The sequence below is a fragment of the Ursus maritimus genome, unplaced genomic scaffold (genome assembly GCF_017311325.1).
Source record: "Ursus maritimus isolate PB19 unplaced genomic scaffold, ASM1731132v1 scaffold_6, whole genome shotgun sequence".
NCBI classification, from domain to species: Eukaryota; Metazoa; Chordata; class Mammalia; order Carnivora; family Ursidae; genus Ursus; species Ursus maritimus.
Window position 1 is genome coordinate 81116553 of NW_024426774.1, and position 15896 is coordinate 81132448.

General features: G+C 39.8%; 1 protein-coding gene across 1 annotated transcript in view; it reads left to right on the plus strand.

The window, feature by feature from the left end:
- The window catches only part of MRPS9 (mitochondrial ribosomal protein S9), a 63484-nt gene extending 47975 nt beyond the window's left edge, over positions 1-15509 (plus strand). Inside the window, exons 6-11 of the mRNA XM_008699095.2 lie at positions 4839-4924; positions 5748-5823; positions 8259-8424; positions 9365-9473; positions 13424-13593; positions 15318-15509. Coding sequence (XP_008697317.2) covers positions 4839-4924; positions 5748-5823; positions 8259-8424; positions 9365-9473; positions 13424-13593; positions 15318-15409 — 699 coding nt within the window. The 3' untranslated portion in view covers positions 15410-15509. The remainder of the gene's footprint in view (positions 1-4838; positions 4925-5747; positions 5824-8258; positions 8425-9364; positions 9474-13423; positions 13594-15317) is intronic.
- The last annotated feature ends 387 nt before the right edge of the window (positions 15510-15896 follow it).

A 15896-nucleotide genomic window follows, 5' to 3' on the forward strand; every position in this document is an offset into this window, starting at 1 on the left:
GGGGGGGAGGCCCCTTGCCCACAGCAGCAAGAGCCTGTCCAGGCTGGCCACACTGGTGGTGAAGGAGGCTGTGCCCGTGAGCGAGGCATTTACAACCCTGGATAGCCATTGTTGAGTTATGGGCAGAGCCTTTAATTGTAGGAAAAATGTTAATTCAGGTTTACTCGTTAATACATACACGTTCTTGGAAGATTTTAAATTCACTCACTAAAAGCGAATTGAAAATTATTTAAAATTCATTACGGGAGGTGATTATTTGACTCTAAAGTGGGAACCCTTTGTAAAATATGATTTAAGTCTAGGCATGTCTACTGCAGCCTTTCCCAAAGTGTTTGCTAAGAAACACAGGTTATAAAATATTCTTCATGAAAGACATTCTGCCACGAAGTGAGTTTGGCAGTGCCGCCCATTGTGTCCTGGGAAACTCCACCAGGAGCTACATGATAGCATGATAAAGTCCGGCAGTCAAGAAGCCTGTTGCAGTAACCGGCTGCTGCTCAAACACTGGGTCATGGAACCCTTACTGCCCAGAACCCCTTTAACGTTCCATGAGACCAGTGCTTGGGAAAAATCAGTTATCAAATACCTTGGACATTTGCTGACATTTTGCACAAACTCCCTCACCCCACTTCCTATGATACGGTTGTGCATCTCTTTTTAGATGCAGTTTTTACGGCACCGGGAATTGAGCCTCTTAAATCTGTAAACCTCATTTATATTTAGGACCTGTTTTACAGTACACAAGGGAATATTTTCAGAGTATTTCCATAAAGTGAAGTAGTTCCATAAATTACAATGGCCACAGATGAAATCTGTACCCCAAAAAGTTTGAAATTAAGGAGTAAGTAGATCTTTATATAGTAAACTGTTCTGAAGTGGAAAAAGAAAAGGTTAAAATTTGGAAGAAAACCAAGTAATTCTAATCCTGGTAACTTCTGCGTAAACAGGATTCATTTGCCTTTTGAAAGAAGGCTGGCTTATTTAGAAATTCTCTGATTTATTTTAAATGATTTAAGTAGCATTCTATGTTCATAAAGCATGAGAACAGCAGCCCCAGAAGTGACTTCACTGTGTGAAGATCCCAGACTCCAATAAGCAAAAGTCCTGGGGACTTAGTGCCACAGAATTCTTAACGTAGTTTGCGCCGTCTTTGTAACCTTGCAGTGAAGTTTAAAACTTGGTTTAGTGCCCTTATCTTTAAAAATGAAATTAAAATAGTGACCCTTCTCACAATGAGGTATTATGAAATAACTCCTTTAAAACTGTGCAGAGTGCTGATTTTTAAAAAGCTGGAGCGGTGCTGACGTATCCCTGCATGCTCTTTGAAGGCTGTATACATAGCATATCGCATTCACAAAGTGATAGCAAGGGTGTGTGATAGCAGTGTGTCACTTGAAACATTAGGTAAATAGCAGTAACCACGATAAATGAATTCTATACTATGTTTATTTCATTTTATTTCATTGTATATGCCAGTAGCCAAAAACTTGGGAAGATTGCTACTTAGGAAATCTGATTTTCTGTGATTTTTTTTTTTTTTAACAAACATGTATTTTAAGCCCATTAATTTTCTGTTATTTAACTAGTATCTAAGATAATAGTTACTATTAGTTTATTATTGTATGTTTTGGGTATCAAAATACAGTTGACTTTTCCTATACCACCCCCACAAGAAATTTGTTTACCCTCCCTAAAATTGGAATTTCTACATGATTAATATAGCCAAAACAGATTTTAGAAGGATACTAAAAAATCATATTGCTCATGCTCTGGGAAGGGTTTAGTTTAAGCATCCCTTTTCTGCAACCTGAGCATCTGGTATTTTCAAATTAGGCACCTTCTAAATTTGACTCATACATTATGGAAATCTGATGACACGAGGGGTGGATAGGCTTGCTTTGATTTTATGAAATATTAATCATAGCTGTGATTAATGATTCAGCATTTCACATCTGGGTTATTCCTGTCATATTTGAAAATTATACTATTAAATACAGTATATAAACTTAGTGTAGGTGGGGTCACACTAATTCTCCAGTGTCCTTTAAAAATTAAGTGGAAGCTTAACAATATACCAGAAGCTACCAGTGATAATCCGTGATGTTGACAGTTCCTGGCATATTTTATACCCTCAGGGATTTTTTGATGCAGGTTAGTACACATCTCTTCAGGGAGCTGAAGCTATAGAATCTCGTTTCCAGAGAGCTGTTGTCTCTAACTAACCAAGATAGAATCTCTAGAATGGTTTTATTATATAGAAGAGAAAGAATAAATAGAAATGGTACACCAGTAGAATTGTTTCAGTTGTTAGACTCTTGCATGCCATACCTCTCCCCTGCTGTCATTTCTTGACCATTACTACAGGTCAGGCACTGCGCTAAATACTTGACACATGTTTTCCTATTGAAAGAAATGTATGGGGTGGCTTAATGAGAATTATGTAATTCAGTGGATTACAACCATCAAAGTATATGCCATAAATGTACAGAATTTACCATGTTTGAAATTTGACATGTACTGTTCATGGGTGGTTTTCTCATAGTACACATTTTTTTCTGATTATTTCACTTATACTATTTCCAAATGATTATGGAGCTAAATATAACTGTGGAAGGTAATAGCATAGTGAAAAAAATGTTAAGAAGAGTGTAGACTTAAAAGTCGGCCCAAAGTCACTGGAAAATGATAATGACTTTACCAGTCCACACATTGACTCGAAATTTGACTACGAGTCAGGTCAATAATAATAATAATAAGTTATTATTACTATTACTATTATTATTTTCTAGTTGCCGTAGTTATTCCAGAAATTAACAGCCTTACAAATGGGAAAGCACCTTATCACTGTTGTTGGTGTTCTCTTGGATTCGTATTTTTTTGAGCTGGATTTGAAAGATACAACATCTCTGACTTCCGTACCCTCAGAACGTCCAGACTCTGGAGCAGACCAGAGAGACTGATGCCGTTCCGTCACCAGAGCCCCGACGTGTAGCAGTATGGCCGGGCTCGGCCTGCTGACAGCTGGGGCCAGGTGCACAGAGAGACGCTGTGTGCACTGTGTCTTACTGCGTACAAGTGGGGTAGGATTCGTCTCGTGGGATCTTGTTTCTTTATTTTACATGTTCAGAGTGTTTGAGAACTGCTTTCTAGAAACACAGGTGCACAGAAATTATTCTGATATGGTATCCAGTTGGGGTCACAACCTAGTATCTTAGCCTTTTAAAATGAGGTGAAAGTCAAATGAGGTTTACCGATTCTTGGGAGATAAATTGTAGACTTTGAAGTTGAATAGCAGGTATACATAGTACCTGTGGATGGTTCACGTTCAGTTTTGCTTTCTTTGGGGTAGACAATTGTAGTTCTGCTGTACACGCAATGGATTCGTACTTTGGATATAGCTGTAGAGATTGTTATACTTAATATGGACGCTAGAATACAATTAACTGAATTTGTCCCTTTGCTATATTATGTTGAACTAGACTCTTGGTACTTCTAGTCATCCAAACATCAGTGTATGTCACTCGGGATCATGGTTAAAACAGATCAGTGGGCCCCACCCCAGAGGTTCCCCATCTGAAAGTCTGGGTTGGGGCCTGAGAAATTACAATTCAAACCAGTTCTACGCTTGTACGCTGCTGCTGCTTCCCTGGGAACTTACCTTTACAGTTACCGAGCTGGTGATGGTTTCACTTTGTTGAGATCCTCATGTATGCTGTTAACATATGCACGCTGGTACAGACAGAGACCGGTGCAAAAGGACACGTCCCCTTTTCTTAGAACAAACTCTGTCAGCAACCTTGTGATATATATGACAGTTTAATCAGAGCCCGTAAGAAGTTGCCCTTCCAAAATTGAAATTAAGACTATTTGAGATATGGATGGACATGTCTGCAGTAACAAGTTGTGTCGTCATTATCTGATGGTAGCTGATGATGCTGGAAGGTGTCATGATCAGCAAGAAAAAAGTGTCATTTATATCCTCTCTGGCTCATCCTTTGAAAATGTTACCCATTAGGTATCAGTATGGTAGATGATGTTAAATTAGAAGTGAATACACACGGCTGGGAGTCCTCCATGAAAATTTGTTCAGTGAAAAAACCGGGAGGCAATTTGCATGATTCTACTTTTGTAAACTCATTTCCTGGAAAATGTATTTTATTGATAGTGTTCATTGCCAGATTATTGCTTTTTACAAGTTCTAACAAAATGGCAGTTTTCCCCCCTGCTTACATTACAATTTAACAAGTGGCATACATTTTATAGACTTTGTTAGAAAGTAAATTAATGGAAAGAAATCAAATAATAAAACAAATATAATAGAAAACTTTTTAAGATATAGATTAACATGGTGAGGACTTAAATATTATGTAAATATTGAATATTAGATAAGTAGTTTAGCTATAAATACCATAACTTTGCTGGTTAATTCCCTAAGTTTAAAGTGCATGTTGCTATATAAATTATGATTTATTTTACGGGAAAATTTTTGGTCTTGTTTATGGAACTTAAAATAGTTTGTAGCTTTCTTTTGTGTTTATCACCCTCATGGAGTTTTTTTTGTAGAGTTCTTTATAGAGTAAATGTCTTACAGAGTATCTAAAATCAGTTAACGTATACTATTATGTATGATACTAAATTGTCATTGAAATTACATTACCATTCTTCAGTTTGAGTGGGAAATAGTATAATTAAAAAGCATTTTCAGTATTATTTGCTGTGCAGCTAGATTCTGTGAGGAGGTCCCTTCTGAAACGAGGGATGCTCACAGGGAAAATACGAAGTAGAAGTCATAAGGTACCATAGCCCTTATTTTAGCGTGTGTATTTTATTTGCCACAGGAAGCATATGGAAAGCTACTAGAAGCAGAAAAACATCAGAATCAGTTGCAAGCCAAAGGTCTATTTTCAGAAAAAACTAAAACCAAGTAAGTTCTTCTCTCTGATTAAAATACATGCAAAATTTGAATGAAAAACATTCCACTTGTCATTGGTGGTGTTGAGGCATACTTAAAGCCTAGAAGTGTGTTCCCTAGTTCAGCACTGATCATTAAAGTTAGGGGTCAGAATAACAGGTGAGTTTTTTGTTTGGGTGGAAGTAGATATTGCAGCTGTTATTTTTATCTTCATTCCGGACTTATGTATTAAATGGCACTTATATTTAAAGGTGGGGTCCTCAGAATTTTTGTTTATATAGCTGTATATTTACTGAAATACCAAAAACAATTAAGGCATGTGAATGTTAAGATTTGGACTTCCATTGGGCAGACAGTGATGGGTTAGATCTGTCGGCCCAGTTGTTTTGGCCTGGTGCTTCACTTCTTATGCAGAAGACGCAGGTCTTCGAGAATCCCTCGTCGAAGTTGCACATATGACCGCCAGCTCTTTATTTGGACTTGATTACTCCTTTGTCCACTGGCAGGCCAACTTTGTGTCCATCGCTCTTCTTTGAAGTAAATAATGAAGTGCGATGTTAATTTGTAAGAAACCCGGTGGCTTGGTGTATCGGATGAGTTCCATAAGAGCGTGTTTCTGTCCTCCAACAAAACATTTGCTAGACTGGGTGTCTTTTCCAAAGTAGAATGAGGGGGTGAAATAACACTTCTCAAAAATAGTTTACTTGAGTGAAATTTTAATGCTCTAGAATATAAAAATTTGTTTCCCAATCAAGAATCGCTACTACATGTGGGATCTTTTGTGCTAGAACTCTAATTGCCTGGTTAAAAGAGAATATATGTGATATTTTAACAGAGACCTGATTGGCAGCAGATGGCTGATTAAGGAGGAACTAGAAGAAATGTTAGTGGAAAAACTGTCAGATCAAGATGTGAGTAATTAATCTTTTAAATTTACGGGGACCTGTGCCGTAAGAATGCAGACAATTGCTGTATTTAGGATCGTCACAGTCCTGTTTCTCAGAGGCAGGTGTTCCTAAGACAGTTTTCCTTTCTAAAACATATTTATAGTTGATTTCTGCCAAAGGGCCTTATTGCGGTCAGGAAGGTGACCTGCCTGCTGTCCAGGCCCTCCTCTCCTCAAGCGCTCTTGCTGTCCTCTGCCAGCGGTTCTAGGCAAGTGTGGCAGATGCCATTTTTCATCTCCGTCAGTAAAACGGATAGCTAATTTTACAAGCTAATAATGACAAGTGTAAGGAGTTACCACAGGTTAAATAGAAAAAGGAAGGAGCACATGGTTGCCTTCATGCAATTTGCTGCTCCCTGGCTTATATGCAGTACCTAGAAGGGCGGTATTTTTCATCTTGGAATCTGCGAAACCACCTGTGTCAGAATTACTTAAAATGCAGCCAGAAAACTGGTCAGAAAATGCAGTTTCCTAAGATTCAGACCTCGCTCAGAATTCATATTTTTAACCAGCTCCCCAGGTGAGTCTCATCCCTTATAAAGTTTGTGCCCCCTGCTTTGGGTTTTCATTGGAGTGCTCTTTTGCTGAATGCTCTAATATACGCCAATATTATCTGAGGAAATTTGATGTTTTAAATATGTTGATGTTCTAAATTTAGATTATTTCTAGAAGATTTGAGTGTAAATTTCACAAATTGTTCCAAGAAGGGTTTTTTCTTCCATGGCACTGGCTAACATTGTTAGTACCTTGCCACCCGTGTTGATGTTAAGTCTTGTACTTAAATTGCTCTTTTTCTCATTTAACATATTGGAGAAATTAATGATTTGGAAACGTTGCAATTTGCTTAACAAGGTGTCAGGCATTTGGTGAGTGGTAGATCTGGAGTTAATTTCTAATATCCTAACTGCCAAGTCGCTATTGCTGCATTTGGATCTAACTGAAAAATCTCTCTTTGCTTCCTCATTGAACATATCATTTCATTGTTTCCTATGTTTTTTGGCTGCTTTGATTTTTTAATAATACAAGTTTGTTTTTTGGGTTTTTTTGTTTTTCCATTTTGAAAACATCCTAAGGACTTTTTTAGAGTTGTACAACTGGAAAGACAAAACAAATATATGCATTTTCTATGCATACACATAATGGTATGTATACCTCGTATACATAGACAGTAGGTGTGTAGATGACAGTCCGCTGTACCTGGGGGTACTGGAGAGCAGAAGAAGTCCTGAAGCTGCTGACTGGTATCAAGATACGAGGGAGGCAGGGGGAGGCAGGGACTTCATAAACCTTACCCCAGCACGTCACAAAGGCCATGCCAGACTCGTAGCTACCCCTCTGTATGTTCATAGTCAGTGGAACTGAGAGAACCGCCGAGAGCAGAGGGCACAGGCCTGGAGATGGAGGGGAGGAGCAGAGCTGTGTCAGTCCAGGTACCACACGTGGCGAAGTCTGTCCCCCTCACATAGAAAATTCCCCTTTTATTGTGACAGCCCAGGAAGCAGCAATTGAAGCAGTCTTTTTAAACTTACTGTTGAGATTTTTTCCGCATTTCAAATTATTAATGGCAGATGTTCACGATAAAGTCAGAGGCAACAAAGAAGAGTATGATTTTTAGGGGTGACAAAAGCACAAGGTTATCAAAAATCGGGTCTCACATCCCGCATAACTAGGGATCTTGAGTATTAGTTGTCGCCTTCTGCATAAACACTTCCGAATGATTACTCTGGCATCTAATTTTAAGGGGTTAATACCAAGTTGTTTACTTTCTAATCACATGTTCGAGAACTATTAAAAAAAACACACAGAGTAGCGGGGATAATTTATTTCAAGAGGTTGCCCTTTAAGTCAAGTATCTCTTGAATTTTTAAATAGCTTGATTGTTCAGTTTTAAAGGAAATCATAAACGTTAAAGTAACACAGCTTGAACAGCTAAAGATATATTTGCCAAATGTATTATGAAATATAATTTAAGAGGTACATTTTCTCGAAATCAAACTCTTCCTATTTTACTATACATAACTTAACTGGAAATTATTGTGAAACCTCTTGATCCAGTTATTAAAAGAGTAGAAATTACACTTGAAGATCATCTAAATATTTTTTGAAAATGAATTTAAATCTCAATTTCATGTAATTATAATACAGAGAAACTGAATTTTCTTTGCTGGGTAAGTCTCTTTTGTTTCTCAAAAGAAAAGATTGGGCACTGAGGGATACACAGGGGAAGTGTTGTGTCTGCATGCTGTTTTAAAAGCAGCGTGAAGGTGCCGAAGTGTCATCCTGTCAAAATTCATCAAGAAAAGCAACATTGGAAAGATCAGGTATACAAAAATAGAAAAAAATTTAGCAAATGCAATTACACTTGCATCTTCTAATGAATTTTTCCTTTATTGTCCGCAGTATGCACAGTTCATTCGGCTGCTAGAAAGGTTATTGACACTGCACTGTGGTGCCAAAGAAGAATTTGTGCAGAGATTCCGTAGGAGTATAACTGTTCAATCAAAAAAACAGCTGATTGAAGCTCTGCAGTACGACGAGCAAGGAACGGCCTTCAGCACCAGCGAAGGTAATGACGTCCCGTGGAGAGAAAAGAAATTCCGTGAAAACTGAGAAACGAGTTATTTTTATTTGCTGTCGCTCCCTGGTATTCAGTGGATTCATTTGTTTTTTGCTACTGCTACATTGGGTTTTCTAATTTTTAAGACTCTGTTGAAGTTTCAAAAATCTGAACCTTCTCATGTCCCAAGAAAAAATGTAGATGCGTACCTACCCCATCTTGTTAACACTTTTTATTTTTACAGACTTACGTGAAATCTTTTTGTTTTCACATTTTCAACTGGCAGAAACAAAAAATGTTTGTAATAAAGGTTTCCCATGTAAAATGAAAATGCTCGGGGAATCTGCTTGTCAGATACCGAAACTGTGAAGAGTGAACACTTGAGGTCCTCGACCTCACATCTTCCTTGGAGCCACACAGACATTCGTTATGGTGCAGCTTCTAAGGCCTGATAGACCTGCAGCTCTTCACAACTGAGCCTTCTTCCTTGGGCATTTCCGCTAATGCTTTCAAAGAAATGGGACCTTTCCTGAGGATTCTTTTCATTTCTACCAATTATATTTTATCATACTATTCATATATTTTTAAAAGTTATATGACTAGATATGTTTTTATTGATTATAAAAGAACACTGTAAATTGGTTGTTTTTCTAAAGTAACATAAATAAATACGAATTACTTCGTTGCTTGTTGAAACTAATTTTCAATCATTGTGGTGTTCCTAAAATGGAGTTGAGGAACAAAATTACCCCATAATAAGGTCTATTGCATCGATTATGGTGTAGTTTGCCTGTTTTATTTTTGTTTGACTTGTCATACTCCTAGAACTATCCACATACAGTGTAATAGTATATTGTCTTTCTGGGGGAAAAAAATCTAATGTCGTTTTACCTATCTCAGAACATTCACCTTGAAGATTTTTACTAATAGAAGTTTTATATTTACTAAGGTAAAAGAAAGAGTGCAAAAGCCGAAGCGGTTGTTTATGAGCACGGAAGTGGGAAAATAAACATAAATGGAATCGATTATCTGCTTTACTTCCCAGTGACACAAGACAGGTTCGTTTCTGGTTTTGCGTTTGCATTTTGTCTTTATACGTTTTACTAAAAGGCTTGTGGTTTTCTGATTATATATGTCTGAATGGTGGTTTCTCTTTACCAATGTAATTAATTTAAATCAAACTAGCTAGAGGGAAGCTGTCGCTGTTTTTTTTAGGTCATTTTCCAGATTTTAAAAAAGCATCTCTAGAATTCCTCATTAATTGAATCTTCTTCCTCTCTTCATCAGATCCTACTGGAAGTTGAGTATTTTAGATGAATCTTTCTGAAATGCACACTATGCCAGAATGAAAGGAAGTAGAGTCCCACCTTTTGTTTCCCTCTTGCGGGGAAGGGGAGGTGGGAGGCCGATGTGCGCAAAACAACAAAAACAACCTTAGCCCTTACCAGCATAAATATTAGGAAAAAACCTGCTTTATCGCTCAGAGGAAACTGATTACATATTGAGCAAGCAAAGAAACCTGACATTGATATGTTTAAATAAGAGCTCATCGGGTTCTGCTTTAGTTCTCAGTGCCAAATATGGCAGTTTTATTTTTTGAACTTTGTATCCCGTGGAGAAATAGACATTAATCATAAATAAGTATTAGAGTTCAAGTCCTCTGAGTAGGCTCATCTTCGATCTCTGCGTCACTGTCTAAAGGCCTCTTTCGGAGATGGTTATCATTTTTCTAGTAGTTACTGTCATTCTCCACAAGTAACACAAGTTCTGCATGATTAGGCCCTTCTTCTTAATCCTCTCGTTTCCTGAATGTATAGTGCACTATTTAAGGTGAAAAGGGGCAAAAGCTCCACTGACCCCAATGCTTGTGTAAGGAAAAGAGGACCCTGTTAATGTCATGCAAGTTTCTGGACCGAATAATGACTTCGGGCAATGTATATTTATTTTATCGGTATGTGCGTCTGTGTCGAGGAGTAACCCACTCTTTTTTTTTTTTTTTTAAATATTTTATTTATTTATTTGACAGAGAGACAGCCAGCGAGAGAGGGAACACAAGCAGGGGGAGTGGGAGAGGGAGAAGCAGGCTTCCCACCGAGTGGGGAGTCTGATGCGGGGCTCGATCCCGGGACGCTGGGATCACACCCTGAGCCAAAGGCAGACGTTTAACGACTGAGCCACCCAGGCACCCCAGGAGTAACCCACTCTTAACTACATTCAAATGGTGTAGACTAATTCTGCCATCCTTCTCACAGGGAAGTGGGTAGAGGAAGCTCTTCTTTCCCTTTAGAAAAGCCAGACAGAGACCCAGAATGTGAGCACTGGGAACTGCTTGGAGAAATGGCATTTGACCAATAATAACCTAATAGTTTGCTTTCAGATTTAACTTCTGATGATTTAATCATAAATCTCAGGTATGGCTTGATCTCCTACTTCAATGGTATCCTTAGAACTTATTCTCCAATTTGAATTCAGCAGGCATTTACTAAGGACTCTCTGTGTGCACCATCTCGTTCTGGGCATTTTGGAGATATCAGAGCTATTTAAGATATGATTTCTATCATCAAGAAACTTCTTCTCTGATTGGAAAGCCTAAGTAGAGAGTCTTGGTGGAAATGGGCACCCAGACCGTCTTGTCATCTTGAAGCGGTTGTAGGAATTGGGGGTAACCGTGCTAGCCCTGGGCTGGCCTTTGCACGTGCAGGAGCAGCTCAGGAGCTTACAGATTCAGCAGCAAGGTGACCACTGTCCAGTAGGAAGACAGCTGAACTGAGAATCAGGTGATCTCACTTCTAGTTCTGTTTTCTAGCTGTGTGACCTTAGCCCAGATACTTAAAGGTCACTTTGCTAGTTCGTAGGAGAGAGTTGGACATGATCTCTCAGATGCTCGCCTACAAGTCAGCTGGATGGCAAGCTCTCTTTCCAGAGCCCTTTCTTCAGGCTGTTTGCACAAATAGATCATTGGGAACAAACGTTGACTTTGTTGCCTTCCCAGTGTTATCAGAAAATTTTTGTTTATTCATTCATTCACTTATACAGTGGGCATTTATTACTAAGTCTCTAGTACTGTGGAATACAAAGATTAATAACCCTTCTGATTTGGAAAGGCCTCTGCTCTGTCAGCCAACCACTAAAGCAACTCTTACTTGATCATCTATACAAAAGAAATACGTTCCTCACACAGCACTAGCCATGTAATAGGGGAGATAAGGTTAGCATTCTAAGCGATTAAAGAAAAATCAAAAAGAGCATGTATTTGTACATTGGCTAAGTTACATGCTTTTGAATTGGTGCCATAAGGAGTTGTGTTCAGAGAAGATAGGAGATTGTTTTATATTTTATATTTTTTTCAAAATAGCTTTGATTAAGTAAGTGTGATGGTTTTAACTCAGGATTCCGTCTGAGACACCCGAGAGCAGATGAAGCCTGTTTTTGTACGTATTTGTTTGCAGTCCGGATTAAAGTCGATAGCTATGTATAATCATCTTCAGTTGTTACCCTTTGGGTCACACCTCCATAGAAAGTTTTCTTCCTCGGTGTGCACCCACTTCCCAACTGTCCAGACCCTTCTTGGTGGTCTGTCTTACCTTGACCCGTGCGTGGCTCAGGCACTGTAGTGTATCCGGAGTAGATTAGAGGATCTGAGTTTGTCTCCATTTCTTTATATAAGCATTTGTTAGGGAATCTTAGACTTTGAGGAATGAACACAGGTAAGTGTTTAAGCTCCCAAACAAGTGGGGGTCAGAGCTGCTCAGTAATGTCACTTACAACACTAACCACTTACCTGTGTCAGGCAACGCAGAGACACTATCCTGGACATTCTGTCTTGGCCTGTCTTTCCCTGATGAAAAAATGGAATGGCGGAATTACATTATCAGTCTCTAAATTTTCTTCAGTTATTATGATAATATGGCTATTACATAGAACAGTACTATTTTTATAACACTGCTATCTTTTATTTGGTTGCTTTATTCAAAAAAGCAGTATGGATTTATGTTGTTTCAGGCCCGTGTTTGCTGTTGTGTCATCCCTGTTGAAGCAACATTCCTGTTGAAACAGCACTATTGCAGATTCTAATTAACTGTGTTCTTGGAAGGTCTTGTTCAGAGAGAAGGTTCTGTCCATCTGTCTGCATGCGATTATTTTGCCCTTGTAGCCTGAGGAGTAACACTTGAATGTCCTGTCCGTATGTGTCTTTCAGCATCATTATCGTATAAGTTTTATTTGGGGTCTAGAAAGCTAACACTGTCAGATAAAGCAAGTCAGTGCAAAATGAATCGGCTTTTATAAATATTCAGTAGAGATATTAGGGCAAATGGCAAGATCAGCATACCTGACAGAGGCAGTGGTGATTAGACCTGGTACATAAATGGTGTTCAGCAGACACTTGCTGGGTTGAACAAGAGAAGGTCCGGACCGTGTTCTGTCTGTGTTCCCTTCTCCAGTCCTGGGGTGCCTGCAGGGCCCACACAGTCACAGACTGCCGAGGTAAGCGGGCCTGGCTGGCGTTGTGCACCGTGTTGCCTGACACCTGCCAATTTAAGAACCAGTCGTAGGAATAGGTGTTTCGGGGGTAGGAGTTGAATGTGTTCTAGTAACTGTGAAAACCACGTCAGGATGAGCACCGTACGTTACACAGATATGTGATGGTATGCTTTGTTCAGTGAATCTAACGCATTGATAATTGATTACTGAATCCAGGAAGAGTCAGCTGATCAGAGGAATTTCCCAGCTCTGAGACTTTTCTACAAGGCTATTTTCAAGCTTTGCAGTGTTCTCATGAGAGAAAAGGGCTCAACTCTGAGAGGGTGTGTATTGCTCCAAGAAGAAGAAATGTGGCTGTCCGCAGAGCAGTCTCAACATCAGAAACACCAGGAGTTGATCCTGTAATGGGTTGACTGAAGTATGCACGTGGGCGTGCGCGATACACTTTCTATAAATGCTGACCACGTGACCAGTTTGTAACACACGTGTCTTGATAGTGAGCTGCCTTTCCTTGGATGTGTTCTAGAGAACAGCTGATGTTCCCCTTCCACTTCCTCGACCGGCTTGGAAAACATGATGCGACCTGCACAGTCTCGGGCGGTGGGCGGTCGTCCCAGGCCGGAGCCATACGCCTGGCGCTGGCAAGAGCCTTGTGCAGCTTTATCACCGAGGAAGAGGTCGAGTGGATGAGACAAGGTACGAGCTGCCGTGGGAGTGGCGGCGGGTGGTTGTCTCCGCCTTATCCGTGAGCATTCACCGGTTCCCGCACCGGTTTCCTGAAATCAGAAAATACTCACTTAAATACGTGGCGTTTCAGTTTGCTGGTTTCTCTCTGCTCCAGAACCATACGCGCTTCTCAGTTTTGATTTCTGTGAAGGGAATTTGAATTAGAAAAAGAAAAGGAGGCCCTCCCGGCATCAGAGAACATTTCCTTTGGCCTTAAGGCCTAACCGCGTAGCCAGCTTACCAGGCGCTTAACGGTTGAATCAGGGAGTGATTTCTTTTATCATAGAGACTTGTAACTATTCGATGTGATAATGAAGCCCATACTGTATCTTTCCAACATTATTGGTGATTTCCGTTTTTCCACTGTGATGACTTTGAATTGTATGTTGTCTGATTCACTGGGTGACCCGTCACCTCGTCAGGAACCCAAGAGTCTGCAGGGTGAGGAAGAGTAGGCCAGTTTGTTCGTTAGGGCACTGCTTTAAGCACTTAAGGATAAATTAGGGCGGTTCTAGCTGAAGACCGTCTTCGAACTGTTGACGGGAAGAAAGCGCTGGGGGCACTCCTAACCAGCTGTTAGCGCCTCTGGGCCCCACACTTCCTCTCCGGGCAAGTAAGATGGCCTCTGCACCCCCTGCCCTCCCGCGTGAGCCCCTCGGTCCCAATACCGCGCTGCACAGAAGCACCACTTATGGCTTAGGCTAGCCGATTCTTGAAGTCTCTTACAAATCCATTTGCTTATAAAAAATTCACCATTTTGTAGGATTAATGTCCTTCATAATTCTGCCAGTTTGACTTAGTGGGCATATTGAAGGGTAATAAAGCAATATTACTTATAATTCAAACTCGAATTTAGACAAGTCTTATATGCATTTTGTCTAAAATATTTATACCATGCCCTTTTAAAAGATAAGTAAATGCAAAAACTTACGGGTTTATAACGAGTGATTGGAGTTTGCCTTTGCTTTACACCCTTTCAGATACTCCTAATAAAATACCCACACCTTGTCTACAGGGAAAGGAAGTGCTAGTGTTGGAAGAGTAAAAAAGACAAGGAAAAACTATGGTTTGTTTACATATTTATAAAAGCATTGTAAGCGCTTTCTCATGGCTGGTATTCTTGAAATCTGTGGTTCCAGCCACCACGGGGGTGCATTATTTGGGCCGTATGCTGAGAGTAACTTATCAGTTGCTTAGAAATCATAATCGTTCTTGATGATTAGGAGAGTGAAAGCTTCCAGAAGTTTCTTTTCTCAGGTTTGATAAGTCATACTGTATTGTGTATATTTGTATATTCATGTTCTTAAATCTACAGTGTCCATATCCTTCCTCTTACTCCACCGTATAGTGTTTCTTTTCTGCCTCGTGTCTCTGTTAGAACTTTCACACCTGTAATAATAAGCGGGCAGCGTCAGTGCAGTTGTGGTGAACAGTGACCACCCACACAAGGGCAGACTTAAGTTGAACAGGCTTAAAAACCTACAAGGAACCATAGTCCTTGTAGGAGGAGAACAGACTCAAACAATGTACCTGGTGTTTGTCTCTGAAATGGGGGAACTATCCTAAAAGAGTGAGAGCAAACTGCTGTCATGAGACTTACACCAGGCTGGTAAATTATTACAGGTCTGGTTGCTTGCCTGCTAGGCAATGTGCCTTTTCCATGGTTCATGAAGGCTTCTCTTTCTACACTGCAGCTGGACTGCTGACTGCTGATCCACGCGTCAGAGAACGGAAGAAGCCAGGCCAAGAGGGAGCCCGCAGAAAGTTTACCTGGAAGAAGCGCTAAGTGTTCTTTCACGGGCGAGGAGAGGAAACGCCGTGTATATGTGCCTGGCATGTGGCAGACATACAATAAATATTTGCCCGCCAGTGTGAGGGCAACACTATCAGGCATTTGAGTTGTGAGATGATTTATTTTTAAAAGCTACTTTGTAAAGGTTACCTTGTAAACATAATTTTTAAAAAATGTTTCGCTTCATTCTGCTGCTTTATTTTTTAAACTTTTTCAGAAGGTAGTTTTAGAAGCATGATTCATAGAATCTTGGCATATTGGATCTGAAAGGAACATTCAATAACATCTAGTCAGGTAACCTCCTTTTGCAGACGAGAAGGCCCTGCCTCCAAAATGAGAAGACCTTCTGGAGCTACATTGTTAATTTAATGAGAGAACTCATTTCTCCAGATTCTCTTGTTTTCCCCTACGGCCATTGTTACAACATGCTTTTCAAAATGAGAGGCAAGAACGCACGTTCAGGAGAATGAAGTAGTTGTGA